The following is a 19,385-nucleotide window of genomic DNA, read 5'->3' as shown; positions in this document are numbered from 1 at the left end:
TAGTAAGGCAGCTCCAGTGCCCAAAGGGCCAGTACTATCACGGCGAACCCCAACTCCACCAGTTAGTATGCCTATTCCTGTGGAGGAAGCACAACCAGCCAGTCGTAGTTTAGCATCTATCGCATTTGATGTTGTTAAATTGTATGTGCGTATCTTCCCATCTTGGAGATATTATACTGAAGATGAAGGAAAATGCCAGTTGCAGGTGTTTGTCCAGGAGTTATGTGTAAGTAATGTTATTCATGGCAATTACTTTGCTTCGTCCCATACATCCTACCTCCATGATGGTTATAATACAGCAAAATTTCCCATTTTTCTCTACAGAGAAGGACCGATTTGGAAACTCGGGATGAGGTAACCTGTGCTAACACCTCTGCTATCTTCAAGAATGCTTGGTGGCAGTATCAGAATTACCTGAAGAAAATGTACTTCATCGGCAAAGAAACTCATCAAATTCCCTTACGTTCTCCTGAGACACATTTACTGGACGATGACTGGGAACGCCTTGTTCTGTACTGGTCCCGAACCAAGAATGTGGTAAGGTCTATGAGCTCATTTTCTATTTTTAAGTATTTTATTCTTGCGTCTTACTGTACTTTGTTCATGTAGAACAAGTGCCTAAACCTGAAGAACAACTGTTCTAATTTAAGATTCCATTGCTATCATAGTTCAAAAAAGCGCTAGGCGTTAATTGTGCATTTTGCCACCGCCTTGCGCTTTACTGACCAAAGCGCATGCTTATGCACAGTTATGCATAGATTATGCGTAGTTATACGCAATGCGTTTTGCCAACGCCTAGAGCCTAGGCGCGCCTTTTTTAACTATGATTGCTTTGCTCTTGTATCACTGTATTTACTCATACAAACTTATTTTTAAGTTAAAGGATCTAATCGAAACTCCAATGGCACATCAGGTATGTTCACGCATATTTCTTTAACAGGTTTGCTCTTATCAATAGCTCTGTTGATTTCAATTTCAATTGTGTAAACAGTTGACTTTCATATCATGCACATTACTAGCATCACAACAGAGCCAATAGTGTTGTTACATGTAGACCCGTGGTACCCATCTGAAATCTTGTTGTGCCGTGTAGTTTCCCACGCTTTGTATTCTTTCATTGCTGCTTTATCTTGCACTGATATGATTTGAATCGTGTCTCTATTTTGATTCGGCAAGACAATGCAGTGACCATAGGATATAGATATATGTTTATTTGATGCTTTTATTATGTACTAGTACTTGGCAATAGAAGACTTGGTAGTTTAATCCTGTCCACCTTACTAATGAACTGGTTCACCAAAATGAGTTTCATATACTAGTACATGCTAAACTTGTTATGTGTCTGCTTGTTTCTTCTTTTAGAATGCTGACAGAATATTGGGGAAGAGTGCCTTATTAAGCAATGGTAAAGGAAGTAATGCAGATAAGGTTCAGGATAGTGACACATCCTTGTTGGTCTCCAACAAAGCTGATAAAACAGCTAAGGAAGACTATCTTGAAGACAGCGAGACAACCCCAAAGTCATGTCTTGGTTTAGTATTCGAGTTACTGGCCACTACCGCATGCACAAGCTATTCAAACTCACTGTCTGAATCAGTTTGGTTTCTTGAGTCTCATTTACAAGCTGAAAGACATCAATCAGTTGTGCTGCGACAAGAAGCGAAAGGACTGCGGAAGTCCTTGGAGCATTCAGATGCATACTTTCTGGTGCAACAGCAAGCGTTGGAGGATTTTAGCGCCAAATAGGACAAAGCTAATCAGCTTGCTAAGCTTATTGCCAGCATGGTGGATACCCAGGATAACGTTTCTTGAGCTCTTCTGAAGTTGTTTCAGTTATGCTCTTGTTTTGCTGCCGCGTTTATTTGCACTGGTGGCCAATTTTGACGGCCAGTATATGTAATATGCTGCTTTGTTCCCTATATTTGCACTGGTGGCGAACTTTGATGCCCAGTGGATGTAATATGTGTAATAGCGGTAATAGGCTAGCCTTAATTGCTTGCTTATTTATTTCCTTATTGTCTTGTTTAGTTGTTTGCTTGTAGTCACTGCAGTTCTTTTTCTGTGTTTTTCTAGTGTCCACAATAGCCTATTTTTGGTAACTAGGCCAAAATAATCATGGCAACACACGGACTATTGTAACCATGGGCCTCCTGCAGGCCGTATGATCCATGGGCCTTCGTCCGGCTGTAGGATCCATTGGCCTTCTATACGGGCCGTAGGATCCATCGGCCTTCTATACGGGCCTTAGGGTCCATGGGCCTTCTACGGGCCGTAGGGTCCATGGGTGTTCTACGAGCCATACGATCCATGGGCCTTCTACGGGCCGTACTATCCATGGGCCTCATACGGGCCGTAGGATCCATGGGCCTTCTACGGGGCGTATCATCATTTCGCCAATCATGGGCCGTACTATTCATGGACCATAACGGGCCGTTAATAGGCCGTATTTGATAACTCTATGAAAACAGCCCAACGGGTTTTTTTGACATGAAAACGGCCCAACGTATTAACGGTCCACAAACGGGCCGACTGTAACGACGGGCTGAATTTGGCCCACAAGCAGAAAATGACAGTAACGGGCCGTATGTAACCGAATGCTCCAAATGAGCCCAAGAATCAATGGGCCCTGAGAAGGCCGAAAGATAACTTGGGCTGGAAACGGCCCAATGGAATAACGGGCCGTTAATGGGTATAAAGTGATACACTGTTCATTACGGGCCAGTTTCACCACGGGCCGTTAATGGGCCAAGAGTTACAAAGGTCCTCATATGGGCCGAAAGAAGTCATGGGCCACACATGGGCCGGAAGTTAAAATGGGTTGAATCATATTGGACGGCTCAGTTGACGCTACTAGGCCTAATTCGGATAGGGTGTAACGGGTCATGGGTTAGCGGGCTATAAATGGGCTATATGCGAACAGGCCGTTAACAGGCTTTCCGTGGGCCGGGCCGCCACCTTTTGACCAAGTCAAACGGGTCGGCCTTTTCACAGGAATGGGCCTCTGTTGGGTCGTGCCACGTGTCGCCGTATCATAGGTGACTTTGGTCCAATGAACGGATGAGATCTGTCCCAACGGTGAGCCGACACGTGTTTCCTCCAGCCAATGATGATTTTACACGTGGAAAATCCCCATTGGTCGGGGCTGTTAACGGGTTATCGGAGCCAAAACCCGACCTGATAGCTTAACGGCGTTCTGTTACGGTGGATGCCACGTGTCAGTCACCCTTGACGAAAGCACTTCTGTGACGCGCGATTTATCGTCATGGAAGTGGACACTTCCGTGATGATAATTTTGGTAATGTCATGGAACACTTCTATGACAGCACGGGTATGACTATCTTGATTCTGTCATAAAATCGTCATGGATGTACATGCATGACAAAAAAACGTGACCTACTGTGACAAACACGTATCATCACGGAAGTGTTTTTTTTTGTAGTGAAAAGATCCATCAATGTGTCCGGTTGTACACCAGATAGTCCCGGGCTATTTATGTTGGTCTCCTTAGGAGCCAAGGACCCCAGACTTCGGGCGGCCGAAGAATTACCTTCTGGCCTTTGCGGATCATGAGAAATCCTCCGCGACGACACCTCAGGGTTGTCCGTCTCATGAGGCGGGGAAGCAGGGGGAGGCGTTTCGCTCTCCATCATCTTCGGAAGAAGATCTCCTGAAGACAAACTTTGTTGAGAAGGCCTATGAGCCGGACTGCAAAACATATGTCTCGATTATTATTCTTAGAGAAAAAGCAAGATATATTTATCAAAGTGCCTTTGTTCACTTACGGCTCGGTTGATGGCTGGCCCCCTTGCGGGCGCTGTGCGGTAAGGACGCCCTCCGGGCCAGGGCCCCTTGGCGAAGGTTTCTTCCCTCGTTTGGAAACCTCTGTTTCCAAATCTTCTGGGGCGCCCCTTTTCTTCCCGTGAGGAGAGGAGATTCTAGATTCACCTCCACGATCTCCCTCCTTCACAGAGGCACTAATTCCCCCGGTTTGGATGTGTAACGTATGAAGCCCGCTTTCGGCTTCTCTATTCCCCCCCTCATCTTCTCCTGATGGCACTTGATAGGGTGCGCGAGCCAGCATCCTGGTTAGTACAGGATCCGGCGAGCCTTCGGGAAGAGGGGCCGAACACCTGATCCTCTCCGTCTTTCTTATCCAGTCCTGGCCGAGGGTAGTTTTTCAGAATAATGTTGTGAAAAATATAAAGACAGTATGTTCGGTCGTGGAGTTACTTACTTGGGTATCTGGACGGTTGTAGTTGAGACCCGCATCCTCGGTGGTGCCCTGACACTTTATTCGTGATCCGAAGAATAAACGATACATCCCTTCGAGCGTCACGCCGAAGAAGTGTTGAATAGTTCGCGGTCCTTTCGGGTTGAACTCCCACATACGGAGAGATCGACGTTGGCATGGCAGGACCCAACAAACTAGCATTACCTGAATTACTTTGACGAGACTAACATCCCTCTTGAGGAGATCTCGGATGTGGCTTTGCAATGTCAGCACGTCATTTACTGGCCCCCAGTCCAGCCCTTTGTTGACCCCATGACGCCAGTTGGGGCGGAGGGCCCGGGCGGAGGGCCCGGGCGGAAGGCTAGGGCGGCTGCCCGCTTTGTACCTCGGGGTGCTGTGATGTAGAACCACTCCCGTTGCCATAAGTCGGACACCTCTAGGAAGGAGCCCTTTGGCCATAGGGTGTCGGCACCTTTGCTTATTATAGCACCTCCGCACTCCACGTGTCGCCCGTCGATCATCTTCGGCTTCACATTAAAGGTCTTGAGCCATAAGCCGAAGTGTGGGGTAATGCAGAGGAAGGCCTCACACACGACGATAAACGACGAGATGTGAAGGATATAATTTGGAGCTAGATCATGGAAATCTAGCCCGTAATAGAACATGAGCCCTCTTACGAAGGGATCTAGACTAAAGCCTAGCCCTCGGAGGAAGTGGGAAACAAATACAACGCTCTCGTTGGGTTCGGGAGTGGGGATAACCTGCCCTTGAGCAGGTAGCCTGTGGGGGATTTCGGCGGTGAGATACCTAGCCTCCCTAAGCTTCTTGATGTCCTCCTCTGTAATAGAAGAGGCCATATACCGGCCTTGAAGGTTGGATCCGGACATGGTTGAAGATCCGGAGCGCTTAACCTGAGCCTTGGGTGTTGGAACTCGAGGTAGGGGAAGGGAGGGATCGGGCGTAGAAAAAAAAGGACAGGTCTGGACCTCTTTATAAAGAGGGTGAATATCAAGCGTCCTCCGCATGGCCGTTTGGAACTTGCCTAAAACCGAGGAGTCATACTAACAGCACGATTGGGTTACCCGCACCCGTATTGATGAGAATCACATGATAAGGGGGACACGATCTCTGCTTCGACAAGACGTACCAATAAAACCGCCTCGCAATATGTGTAGTAGCAGGCTGGGGAAAAATGGTTCGTATAATAACTGGGCCATGGCGTGATGTCACACTGTGAGAAGTTGTTAGCAGATTAGATTTGTGGAATATTGTATTCTCTATGATGGTATGTGGAATTTGTTTTGCAGAGCCGGACACGATCTTCATGTTCAAGATCTTCTATGGAGTATTCAGAGAAGGAACCCGCCTTGCAATGCCGAAGACAATCTGCGCGCCGGACTCATTGTCATTGAAGCCTGGTTCAGGGGCTACTGAGGGAGTCCTGGATTAGGGGGTCCTCGGATAGCCGAACTATGTACTTGTGTCGGACTGTTGGACTATGAAGATACAAGATTGAAGACTTTGTCTGGTGTCCGGGTGGGACTCTCCTTTGCGTGGAAGGCAAGCTTGGCAATTCAGATATGTAGATCTCCTTCTCTGTAACCGACCCTGTGTAACCCTAGCCCCCTCCGGTGTCTATATAAACTGGAGGGTCTAGTCCGTAGGACAACAACAATCATAATCATAGGCTAGCTTCTAGGGTTTAGCCTCTACGATCTCATGGTAGATCAACTCTTGTAATACTCATATCATCAAGATCAATCAAGTAGGAAGTAGGGTATTACCTCCATAGAGAGGGCCCGAACCTGGGTAAACATTGTGTCCCCCGCCTCTTGTTACCATTAGCCTTAGACGCACAGTTCGGGACCCCCTACCCGAGATCCGCTGGTTTTGACACCGATAGTGCATGCCAATGATCATCACCCGGGTTGGACATGAACCTACTCAGATTGCTCACAGCAAAAGAGATATCTGGTCTTGTAGCGCTAGCTAAGTACATGAGTGAACCAAAAATTTGAGAGTATCTTAATTGATCTCTCGTTTCTTTCTTGTTCTTTCTGAGTGTCACACTGGGATCATAAGGTGTTGGAGAAGGCTTTCTATCCATAAAACTGAATCGGTTCAAGACCTTCTCAACATAGTGAGATTGTGTTAACATAATTCCACCATCATCCTTAATAAGTTTGATGTTTAGAATTACATCGGCTTCTCCCAGATCTTTCATGTCAAAACTTTTTGATAGAAAAGACTTGACCTCATTAATTACATTAATGTTTGTACCAAAGATCAGTATGTCGTCCACATACAAACATAATATGACACTGTTGCCCCCACCATGGCGATAGTAAACACACCTATCAGCCTCGTTAATAACAAATCCTGCAAAAGTCAGAGTTCTTTCAAACTTCTCATGCCATTGCTTAGGTGCCTGTTTCAGACCATACAAAGATTTTAACAACTTTCACACCTTTCTCTCTTCACCCTTTACCACAAACCCGTCAGGCTGATCCATATAGATTTCCTCTTCCAACTCTCCATTGAGAAAAGTTGTCTTTACATCCATTTGATGAATGATAAGACCATAAGAGGCAGCCAAGGAAAGTAACACTCGAATGGTGGTCATTCTAGCAACGGGTGAATAGGTGTCAAAGTAATCTTCGCCTTCTTTCTGAGTGTATCCCTTGCCCACTAGCCACGCCTTGTACTTATCAATAGTACCATCAGGCTTTAGCTTATTTTTGAACACCCACTTACAGCCCACAGGTTTACAACCATATGGTCTATCAGTTAGTTCCCAAGTTCCATTAGAAAGAATTGAGTTCATCTCATTATGAACAGCTTCTTTCCAATCATCTACATCCGGAGATGCATATGCTTCTGCAATCGTCTTGGGTGTGTCGTCCACAAGGTATACAATGAAATCATCACCAAAGGATTTTGCAATCCTTTGTCTCTTGTTCCTTATAGAAACTTCATTGTTATCCTTCTCAATGACTTCCTCATGTGATTGTTCGAAATATTCATCAGTTGTACTAGATTCAAGAATTATCTTAGAAGAAAATCTAGCAATGCTATGCATATCTTTCATAGGAAATATGTTCTCAAAAATGTTGCATCATGAGATTCCATTATAGTATCAGCATGCATATCAGGTACTTCAGATTTTACCACTAAAAACCTATAAGCAATGCTCCGTTGAGCATACCCTAGAAAGACACAATCCACTGTCTTTGGTCCAAGTTTGCATTTCTTAGGAATAGGAATATTGACCTTTGTCAAACATCCCCAAGTGCGCAAATAATAAAGTGATGGTTTTCTCCCAACCCACTCCTCATAAGGGATTTTGTCCTTATTATTGTTGGGAACTCTATTCAGGACATGACATGAAGTCAATAGAGCCTCCCCCCACCATGCCTTAGATAAACCAGCAGTGTCTAACTAGATTTTTGTTCATAGTAGGGACATGCTGCACGTTCCTTAGTTGCACGATCTTTCCCGAAGTAAACTTTAGATCCACCGTGCCAATGCCACGAACAGAAGCATGTGACCCATTCCCCATTAGGATGGAAGAATCCCTTGCGACTTGATAAGAAGTAAACAGGGAGATGTCAGCACACACATGAACGTTAGCACCCGAATCAATCCACCACGAAGATGATTGAAATACTGAAAGCACAATAGGTAAATTACCATACCCATCAGTATTGCTAGCGGTCACCATGTTGACAGTCTCGGCTCGTTTTCCCTTTGCGGTCTGCACGTTCAGGGCATTCCTTGGAAAAGTGTCCGGGCTTCCCACAGGCAAGCACTCTAGCTCAGCCTTGTTGAACTTCTTCTTCTTGAAGGTAGTAGTCTTGGTAGGCTTGTTGAAAACAGGTTTGTTCTTCCCTTTGTTCTTGTTCTGTGGATACCTTTGCACCATGTTAGCGGTAGGCTGAACCTCACCTCCTTTTTCAGTAGTGTCTTTAGCCCGAGCTTTTTCTTCAACATCAAGAGATGCAATCAGATTTTCAACTGATATCTCATGTCTCTTATGCTTCAGAGTTGTGGCGAAATTCCTCCATGAAGGAGGCAACTTTGCAATCATGCACCCAGCCACTAATTTGTCGGGTAGAACACATTTAAGGAGTTTAAGTTCCTTCACAATGCACTGTATCTCATGAGCTTGTTCAACCACAGAGCGGTTATTCACCATCTTGTAGTCATGAAAACTCTCCATGATGTACAATTCACTGCCTGCATCTGTTGCACCGAAATGTGCATTCAGTGCATCCCACAGGGTCTTTCTGTCATCTATGTGCATGTACACATCACACAGACGGTCAGCAAGAACACTCAGAATGCATCCCACAAACATAGTATTGGCTTCCTGGAATTTTCTCCGATCTTCGTCAGTCATTCCCTCTGGAGCACCAACACTAACGTGGAAAACTTTCAGAGCAGTAAGCCAGAGCGTGGTCTTCACCTGCCACCTCTTAAAGTGCACACCGGTAAACTTATCCGGCCTCAGTGCATCAGCGAATCCAGCCATAGTTAACTCAGGAAAATGCCTACAATTAGTTTTTTGGATTGTTGGAAAATTAGGCAAGTTCATGATTAATTACAGTAAATAATTCATGACTAGAAGAGATACTAGAATGCAACAATTTAGCAAACTAGAAGAACAGCAAGACATGCATAACAGCAGCAAACACGAAACAATAGCTATAGAGATAGACATGAACAGATGATGTTGGATGTACTGTTCGTTAGCTATTATAAGTGTGACGGTGTTGATGGCGATGTTGGCGATGATCTGCTGCTGACGGCGATGAATATGACGATGAGTAGCACCGCCCGACTTGGACGGAAGACGACCCGTGATGACGAATTTGAGCAGTTGCGCACAACGCTTCCCAAAAACCTAATCCGTCCTCTCCTGGTGCAGGATCGCAAAGACGAACGGTTCTGAAGACCTGATCTCCCACGCGCCGATGCATGCCGGTGTTTGGGATGGAGTAGACTACGACGGCGGCGCAAGTTGTGAGATGAGGCAAAACCCTAGTTGTTTTCAGTCTATCTTTGGCTGCAGCCGGTAGCTGTATATATATTAGGAACAGAGACGGTATTGTGTCGCGATCACAATCCCAAACCGACTCGGTTTCTACTTCGTATACTTACCGAAGAAAAAATCAAAAACTTGTCTGCCAAGACATAAAAAGTAAAACGGCAAAAGGAAGCTGCGCTCCTGCAAGGAATTCACGCGCATGTCGCACGTACGCCTCGCCTCGCCTCGCCACGGCCAGGCGAGGCGAGCGAGCGCGCGCATGTGATCTTCCCTTTCTCTTCTCACACACCACTTAGAGTGGTCGAGAGAACCCATTATATAAAGAGGTCCAACTCTTCTTCAACTTCCGGGGTGGGACTAAACTTAGCACCACCACTTGCCATTTTACACATGGGCTTTGAGATTTCAGAAATTGCTATGGGCCTAGCCCATTAATTCTAACACAATGATGGTTAAACGGCACAAAAATGCGAAATCACTAATTAAGGAGTACTCCTTGCGGAGATCACTCCAACTTTCCCAGGTTGCGACAAGTGGCGCGCTGCATGTGCGCCACTTGTCGCAACCTGGGAGTTTTCCTTTTTTTCGTAGATCCGTTTATTCAAAATGGTTTATCTCTTAAACCGTGCATCCAAATCTCGAACCGCTTTCGCCATTGGATTCCTCGCGTCGAGATCTTCAAAACTAGATCCCATGTTGATAGGTTTTGACGAACTATTTTTTTTCACGAAAAAACCGGACGAAAAAACCGACGAAAAAACCGAACCGGAAACACGGGGTTTTTTTTCGTTCCGAAAGAGGCACGCCCGTGCCTCTGACGAAAGCACAACCGTGCCTCTGGCGGAAGCAAAACCGTGTCTCTCGCGAAAGAAAAAAAAACAAAAACGTGTTTTTTTCCCGTTCCGAAAGAGGCACGCCCGTGCCTCTGACGAAAGCACAACCGTGCCTCTGGCGGAAGCAAAACCGTGCCTCTCGCGAAAAAAAATAGAAAATACGTTTTTTTTTCCTTTTCGAAAGAGACACGCCCGTGCCTCTCGCGAAAGCACAACCGTGCCTCTGGCGGAAGCAAAATCGTACCTCTTGTGAAAGAACAAAAACAGAAAACGCGTTTTTCCCTTTCCGAAAGAGGCACGCCCGTGCCTCTCGCGAAAGCACAACCGTGCCTCTTGCGGAAGCAAAACCGTGCCTCTCGTGAAAGAAAAAAAACAGAAAACGCGTTTTTTCCCTTTCCGAAAGAGGCACGCCCGTGCCTCTCGCGAAAGCACAACCGTGCCTCTGGCGGAAGCAAAACCGTGCCTCTCGCGAAAGAAAAAAAAATAGAAAATGTGTTTTTCCCTTTTTGAAAGAGGCACGCACGTGCCTCTCGTGAAAGCACAACCGTGCCTCTCGCGAAAGAAAAAAAAACAGAAAACGCGTTTTTCCCTTTCCGAAAGAGGCACGCCCGTGCCTCTCGCGAAAGCACAACCGTGCCTCTGGCGGAAGCAAAACCGTGCCTCTCGCGAAAAAAAATGCATTTTTTGCGCAAAAAAATATATTTTTTTCAAAAAAAAATTGTCGAAAAGCTAGGAAAGACCGGTAGAAAACCAAAACGTCAAAAAAACCAAAAAAAACCCTTTAAAAAGCCGAAAACGCGTGCGTAAAAATAAGAAAAACAAAATCCGGAGGAAGCACCCAGAGCGCGACACGTGGCGAATGGCTGTGAGCGCGCCAAGTGGCGCTGATCGTTGCGAGGCTCCCGAAGGAGCGCTCGTTAATTAGTTGCTCCCACAAAAATGAGTATAATGTATATACATATGAACTAGTAAAGGTAAACCTCCAAAAAAATTCTGGGGGCCATGGCCCACACGACCCCACACCTAGATCCGCCACTGCCGATGGAGAAAACCTCGGGACAAAACTGTGCAATGAAACCTACTCACTCCCCTCACAGTATCCCTAGCCACACGTTCCCTCCCACGAGCGGCCTCCCTCCATCGATCAGTGTGGGCAGTGGCCAGTGGATATTGCAAGCCCTGACGAGCCGGAGCCGCTGGAGATACATAATGGAGGACCTCCTGGCATCGCGCCGCGGCCCGTGCCACCCACCACCATTTGAGCGGAGAAGAATTACCAATGTTGTTCCTTTTATTGATGGCAGTTTGGGCATGAGAGAGAGATAACAAATGTTCCGCTTCCTGAACAACCTATCCCATACTAACTAAAGCCTCCAACCGGAGTTCTGGGTGTTAGACAAAGCACTGGTGCCATCAAGTTGATAGCAAAATAGAAAACGAGAACCATATGTTGATAAGAATGAAAAAATCCTCTTGGGCTGCAGTACAAGGCACACAACCCAATGTCTATTAGTGCCATAGTAGTAGCTGTAAAGAATTACAAGCTCAACACATGATAGACCACACCATATCAACTTAACACGAGAAAGATTATTACACATTACATAATCATCATTCAGATTGGGACATAAACTCCCTCGTAACACCACATCAGCTTCCTTTTGCTCCTTGTACTGCAGCCCAACACTCCAAACACTTGGGCCCAGCTTCCATCTGCTCACATCGCAACCAGTTGATACACAAGAACAGCACCTGCATAATAGACCACAGTTATGACAAGATGAATTAGTGGGATTATGTACTTCACAAAACCATGAACATGTACTGAAAACATGTGACATGCTTCCTGGTGGAGTTCTGTCAAAGGCCAAGTATGTAAAATTTCAGGTGCTGCATTTGCTTAAGTAATACTTCCTCCGTCCCATAATATAAGAACGGTTTTGACACTAGTGTAGTGTTAAAAACGTTCTTATATTTTGGAACAGAGGGAGTATGTTTCGCTTTCACACAAGGGAAAGAAAAAACACAGCAACACAAGAGTATGGAAGTTCTATGCCTACCATTTTGACTTGGATGCTTCCTCCCATCTCCTTCGCTTGATTGCACTATCAAAAAGTTACAATGCTGACACTGGGATTTCCCGGGTGCTTGTTGATCGCCTCGCTGATCGCAGCCCGGAGACTCTGCACCTGCATGTGTGGAGCCTCCTCCTGAAATACGTGTTCCCCTCCTTGTGCCACAGCAGCAAACCTATCAAAACTCTCTCTGAAGAGACTGACCCACTTGTAAATATGCACCTTGCACGCCCTGAGACTCCCTAGGTGCTCGATGCCATTGAGTACACCATCGGCTTGACGCACTGCTTGTGCACAACACTCTATAGTGAGGTTCTGAAGCCTTGGCGTGGCGCCTGCCTCGAATGTAAGGCAGGGCACTTCATACGCAAAGACAAGATTCTTGAGGTTTGGGAATGTCGCACCACGGACAATAACCATGTCTTCTTCGGGAGCATGATCCCTTACACTGCCCCTGACACGCAGTATAAGGTGCACCAGCGAGGTCAGACTGGCAAGAACCTCGACACCAACCCTTGGCAGTGACACGAGTTGCATCTCCAAGCTTTTGAGATTTTCGAGTTGCAAAATCCAATCTGGGACCACGGAGAAGGGGCAGTTCAGTACATGCAGTCTATGAAGATGGCGCGGAGGTGGGTTCCAATAAGTCAAACAATCATATCCTAAGGTGTACCCATCGGTGGTTAGGGATCGAAGGCTGTCGAGCCTACAGAGTGAAGGGAGTAGGGCATCTTCAAAATCACTGAATCCAAAGAGATATAGCTTTAACTCCCTTAAGTTCTTCAGATTACCGAGTCCCTTCAAGATCTCCACATGTATAATGAAGGGTTGATACAGAGTACGGAGGGCTTCCATCCTGCCAATCTCACCGAACAAAGTCAAATTTTTAGGAACAATGAGATGCCACAACATTGAGGGTAAGTAGCGAACATCTAGCTCTCCACGATTTCCTCCACCGACTATCTCCAATGACTTCAAATGTTTCAGTGTTTGCAATTGTTTTAGCAGTTCATCACACTTCAAACCTCTGATCCTCAAATATGTCAGTAGGAACAAACTGCGTATCGAAGGCAGATCATACTGCTCTTCCTTGGAATCATACACATCAAGATGTAGAACTCTCACAAGTTGAAACCTCGAGAGAGAAGGCATACATTGACCAGGGCCCCAAAAGTTAAATGACCTAACTTGGGCCAGAGCAATGTTCCCTAGCACATGATTGCATTCTGTATTTCTGAGTTGGAGGGACAGTCGGCGAACTTCCATGGAGCCTTTCATGGTATGTGGATCATGAATTACAGGGAATTCCTTAGTTACAGTGAAAAAGTTTTCTTCTGTGGACTTCAGTATGATAAAGTCAAGCATTAGATCATGCACTCGACAAGACAACACATTCCCACAATCATCAAACTCGGCTATTTGGATCATGTTTTTATTGATGAGCTCACTAAAATAATTTTCTGCAATCTCCTCTAGACCCACAAAACCCTCGGCGATCCACCTCTTAACCAAATCATCCTTTCTTATTTCATAATCTTCAGGAAATATCCCGAGATATAGCATGCAGGTCTTAAGATCCAGAGATAAATAGTTGTATCCAAGATTAAGGACATGTCGCATCCATTCTAAAGCAGGGTTTCCTTCCAATTGTAAACTTAAATAATTTTGTATCCTTTCCCAGAATTCCTTTGAATTTACCTCCTTATGATTAGCCAAAAGGCTGGCTACACTCAGTATGGCTAGTGGAACCCCTTGACATTTCTTTAGAATTTCATCAGAAACATTTGTTAGTTTCTCAGGACAAGCATCTTCAAAGGGGAAAATCCTTCTATGGAATAATCTCCTTGAGTCAAGATCATTAAGAGGTTTGATGTTGTAGACATGGCCATGGAAACAAGAACAGCATGCATGAGCTACATCTTCAATACGTGTAGTAATTATAACTCTACTACCACGATTATTCTCCATGAAAGAACATTTAATAATGTTCCATGCTTCCATTGCCCATATATCATCAATCACGATAAGGTATCTGCCAAACAAATAACAATTTGTCACGCTACTAGTATAGAGCCATGGTAGGATCCCACCCTATTATCGCTCTTACATATGCTAGTTAAATCATGTAGTTACAGATCGTTAAAATCAAATTAAGTGAAAGTATCATCATTAAGTTCACATATTTTTAAGAACCCTGGAAATATTTTAGACCACTGGAAAATTTCCAGCATGCATAATAATTATGCATGATTTGAGAAATATACAGATAAAAGGTTCACAGAATTTCTAATGAAAACATGTAATTGCAGCTTAGTTTGAATTTTGATTACTCGGTAATATCTACTTGAGTAATTCTGATCTGTAGTTACTTTTGCATACAAGTTTGAGACCTAAATGTATATTTCTCAAGTTTAGGAACATAAATGACAGCGAAGTTTAGACCTCCACTCCTAAAGTACTGCCTTGTGTGCTCAAAGTCTCGGACCAGACTAAAAGTTGCTTTGTGTACTAACAAATCCTATCTCATTGCATACTATATGGTGGTGCTCTATGGTTAACATCCCACATTTAGCCTAGTTGGATATGTTATACGGCTACACATATCCTTGATCTACAACATCCATAAACTATTGGTCTCAGGATCTAAGCATGTCATGGATTTAAGTGGACTTTGTTTTACAGGCCAGGCAGAAATGATCAAGCCTAAGTAGTTCTATAAGTCAAAGAAGTAACGACATGTCTGAAGTGTCAACAGAAAATGCTCAAATAATTTAGCAATTATAGGGCCATGCAAATGTAATTGTGAACCACCACAAATAAAGAAGTGATAGTACTTCACCAGTCAATTCTGTGGAGGTTATCCAATTACGATGTGCCTATTCATACATCATAATCATTTGTTATAGCTGATCTAGTAATATGAGCATACCTTTTGTTTTGGAGAACTTCCCTGAGTTTGTCGATCAGTTGGCGCTCATCATTCAGGAAAGAAGGCACCTGCCCCCAAACTCCAGAGAGTATATCTGACAATACCTTGACAAGATTGGGATTTTGAGACACCGATACAAAGGCTGTACAATCAAATTGGCTTTTGATTTTATCATGAACTTGTTTGGCAAGAGTTGTCTTGCCCATGCCTCCAAATCCAACAACTGATACCACATGAAGTTGTGGTGCATTCTCCTCCATCATCAGCAACTCGATAAGCTTGTCCTTTGGGCGATCTATGCCTACAAGGCTACTGGCCTCGGTGTAGAGTGCCTGTACACGAGGGTCAATAGCTTCAGGGCCCCGAGAAGAACCAACATGCTCATCAAGCTTATATCTATTGTGACGATCGCTTGCTTCCAAGACCTTTGCCTTCAGTTCTTCGATCCTGTTAGCAATCTTGTAGTGAGCCTTGAGCTTCTTTAGTCCACCCAAAAGCCCAGCCTTGGCATCAGCACTATCAAGATCATTCATGAATATGTCGATGCAGTCTTCCATACCATAAGACAGCTCACGGACCTTGTCACGCCAGTCCTTCTGTTGCTCATCGAGCTCCTCGGTCCTAGACAGCGTCACGAGCAGAGCACTCATAGAGCTCATCTCATCTTTCAAAGAGGTGATCTCCTTCTTCACATCTTTGGACAGCTTGTACTTCTTCTCCAGCAAGGCCGTGAGCTTGCGCAGGAGTGGTGAAATCACTCCTGTCACAGCGCTCACCATCACCCTCTCCATTGGTAGTGGGATCTTCTTCCCACAATCAAGCAATCCGAATAGTCCTATGCACTGTGTGTGAGGCTTCAGGATACGGGAGAAGATGTCAAGTGGTATGGGCAGAGGCTGTTCATTGCAAAGCAGCAATGTATATAGAAGTGGAATTCATGAACTTGAGTATTGATCTATCATGTGAACGATGCCTAAACTTGACTATCCTTGTGACGATGTCCAACCGTTGTGCCAGAACTGGTTCATGCATGTCGCCCCCGCTTGGACTTATTCTATTGGTGCGCCTGACTACCAGTATCCCAAGAAAATGCAGAGAATGTGGATTGGCGAAAACTGCATTGTGCTCCAAGTGTCAATCAATCCTACCAGGAGGTTACACGCCTGACTACCAGTATTCCAGGAAAATGCAGAGAATGTGGATTGGCGAAAACTGCATTGTGCTCCAAGTGTCAATCAATCCTACCAGGAGGTTACCTTCCTTGCAATAATTCTATTTTTCTATTTAGAAAATGACAATCGAACCTTCTAGGAAGTTGCCTGAAGTGAGTTGCATACTATCACGAACCAGTCAGCTGAACTTCTAGGCAGCTTCACCTTCTCCTTCGCTGCTGGTAAGAAAATCAACTCGAATTTGTCATACAGACTTGTTTAAGGAATCCTGAGAGGACAGGCTGAACAAACTGGGAAAAAACAAGTGCCCGCTTGAAAAATAAGGCTCAGAGGTGACCTCTTCTGTAGTTGCACTTGCATCAGCTTGATATTGTGCCCAACCAAAAAAAACATCATCATCCAAAATAACTATAATTTTCACACGAAAATCTTTGATGATATCAGAAACAAGGTTTTAAAGTGACAAGTCAAGCCGAGACGTCTTCCAGCCGGCTATATTCAACTAATCAACACTATTAGACAATGGGACTCACAAACTTTAACTAATCAACCACTACCAGACAAGGGGATTTACGAACTTTTCATACAAGAATCTCTAACAGAACTTTTCATACAATCTTTAACATTGTCTGGAACTTTTTTTTTTGATATGGAACAAGGTTTTCAAGTCGAGAAGTCGATTTGCGACACCTCACGAATGAGTAGTCTCGCTAGTTGACCGCAAGTTAGGCCTACTAGACTAGGGGATTTATGAATGCAGGAAGAAAGCTTTCAAATCATTTAGTGCATGTTTAGGACTTCTTTTAGTGGCGCAAAGATGCATAGCTGATATACAGTTCTCCTGCTAGGTTTTCCGCCACTTCTATCGTTAATTTTGCGGCCCTTTTTTTGGGGGTGGGGGTCTCCACTTGATCTTGACTGAGAAAGTAATCCATCAAACCTTCTCCTTGGCGGTGGACAATGGGATATGTATCAGCCTTATCAAATGTCCAGGCCAGAATCCCTCTCACGTATCCAGATGATGCAATTAGGCAGCTAATATCTGGAGAAAGGAATGTGAAGATTTCTCGCACTCAGAATGACGCTGGTCATTCTCTCGGTTTACAGGTCGGTCCCAGCAAATGCACTGCATGCTGGCTCTGTACGCTAAGCAATCTCTGGTGCGAAGATGTTGAAGTTGCTGGATGAATGATTCAAGGGTTAAATTAAATTTGAGAAATAGAATCCCCCTAGAATGAGAAATAGGCCGTGAAATCTCCAATCATGAGAGAAATGGGGACAAAAAAATGGAACTACAGAGTTGCAAGGTCTGTTATAGTTTGATCCTTGTTCTTCTCAATATGCAGAGCTCAAGTAGCTAAGTTCAATATGGACACTCGATACTATACCAGTCCAAAACGAAAACTAGACACTGCTGTAGAGATTGCCAAGCTGAAGCTAGTTAGAGATCACACACTGTCATATATTCATGTCAACACTGGCAAACAGATATTAGTCCATGGTGTGGTAACTAGTGCTAACCATGGTGGCGAAAAGCACTGCTACAGCCTACATGCCAGTCTTAGTGCCTGTTAAACCTGGCGGTCTAGGGAATTAATAGTAGTTCACTACATCCTTTTTAGACAATTTTTTGTCCATCTTGCGCTGAGTTAGTCAAAAGAATAAGTGATTGATGTGCTGATGCAGCATGGTTTCATTGGACAATCTCATTTTCAACACCCATTGCTCTGAGCTTAGATTATGTAGTCCAACTGATTTATAAATTTACAGATAGACAAGCCAATTACATGTAGATTCTGTATTAAATCAAAATTAGCTGTCAAATACTCAAAATGTAAGACGTTGAAGCCTCAACAACGACTTGCATTTTGAGACACAGGAAGTAGAACATATCCAGCCGATGTATAAAAAAATCTCCATTTTATTATGTGTTCAATCAACTGCCCTGGTGGTGACAACGGAGCCGAACCAATCGAGGATCGAGAAGCAAACAAAAGGTTGAATTCATGAAGGAGGCCTTCAAGTGGTTAAATCTTAGTACTAATATTATTTTCTCCATTATTTATTTCACTTTTTATTAGTCCTTGTATACTGAGGTATGGGACTGGAAAAAATGTCAGTGGTAACAGTTCCTGTCTTACCCGAGTGGCCGCCGGCGCCCACTCCCGCTTCCTTGCTCGAGCGTCGCCGGCGCGCGGAAGTCAGTACGTGCAACGCTTCCGGGGACGCGCGCCTGGCCTCCACCTGCCTCCTCCCCCGCCATCCACGCACCCAGAGCTAGCCCTCCCCTCCGAGATAGCTCAACGGTGAGAAACCGGGGACGGAGGAGGGGGAGGACTCGCCTGCCTGCACGGGGAAGGCGGCGGAGGGCCGGCCGGCGTTCTCTCTCTCTCTCTCTCTCTCTCTCTCTCTCTCCGGTGGATTTTTGGGTTTGGGGATCCACGGGAGGAGGTGCCTTAGCTCCGGCCCGCTCGACGCTTTCTCCGATCGGCCCGGTCCACCAACACACACGAAGCGGCAACGGGCCTCCATCTCAAGCATCATTCATGACAAAAAAAATGGTGCTAGGGATCCCCGGCCGGAAGAGAAGAATTTTCGCACGCAGTGACGTAGGTGCGCACGTGCAGGAGTCACCTGACTCACCTGCGAATCCGCAACTGATGTCGGTTAAGCAGCTGTGGGATGCACGCTGGCCATCAAGAGATGATCGATCGTGCTGTGCCACTGCATGCGTCCATGTGAAACTCCTGTTACCGTCTCGTGGTCACATGCATATGCATATGCAGCATGGCATAGTCGTTGCAACCATCGACAGAGCCTGCCATCAATCATGCTGATCAGATTAACAAATGCGCAAGTCAAATCCCTACTGCCCTCTTCTGCTATAAGAAACCTGATGAGGATGCCAGTTCGTTCCATCCCTCAGTTCCTCAAATCTCGCCATGAAACCAGCCAAGCAGTCAAGCACCTCTGCAAATTAACAAGAAACTTCGCCGCTCTACTCGGTGGATCTGTTTCTCCGGGCCGGCGATGGAGGGCATCTTCCCCTTCTTCTGCTCGGCCATCAGGAGGCGGAGCCCGAGGCCACCGGACCGCTA

The 19,385-nt window shown here is 45.2% G+C and overlaps 1 protein-coding gene across 2 annotated transcripts; it reads right to left on the bottom strand.

Annotated features, from left to right (window-relative positions):
* Positions 1-11,529: 11,529 nt before the first annotated feature.
* LOC123112737 (disease resistance protein RGA5) lies at positions 11,530-18,734 on the bottom strand. Of its 2 annotated transcripts, XM_044533811.1 has the most exons (5): positions 18,429-18,734; positions 16,420-16,502; positions 15,116-16,327; positions 12,172-14,218; positions 11,530-11,863 (listed from the first exon to the last, which is right to left on the bottom strand). In XM_044533811.1, exons 3-4 carry the CDS (start codon positions 15,904-15,906, stop codon positions 12,220-12,222), a joined length of 2,790 nt encoding a protein of 929 aa, XP_044389746.1. In that variant the 5' UTR covers positions 15,907-16,327; positions 16,420-16,502; positions 18,429-18,734; the 3' UTR covers positions 11,530-11,863; positions 12,172-12,219. The 2 variants fall into 2 exon arrangements, with proteins under 2 accessions (XP_044389746.1, XP_044389745.1); XM_044533810.1 differs by having other exon boundaries at positions 15,116-16,505.
* Positions 18,735-19,385: the final 651 nt, after the last annotated feature.

Source organism: Triticum aestivum, chromosome 5B (assembly GCF_018294505.1).
Source record: "Triticum aestivum cultivar Chinese Spring chromosome 5B, IWGSC CS RefSeq v2.1, whole genome shotgun sequence".
NCBI lineage: Eukaryota > Viridiplantae > Streptophyta > Magnoliopsida > Poales > Poaceae > Triticum > Triticum aestivum.
This window is presented reverse-complemented; position numbering and strand designations above follow the sequence as displayed.

Excerpts from the sequence above, each read along its gene's own strand:
- LOC123112737 (XM_044533810.1), bottom strand. The coding sequence starts at position 15,906 with ATGGAGAGGGTGATGGTGAGCGCTGTGACAGGAGTGATTTCACCACTC. Across the intron at positions 14,219-15,115 it reads GAAGTTCTCCAAAACAAAAG|ATACCTTATCGTGATTGATG; the intron begins GTATGCTCATAT and ends TTTGTTTGGCAG.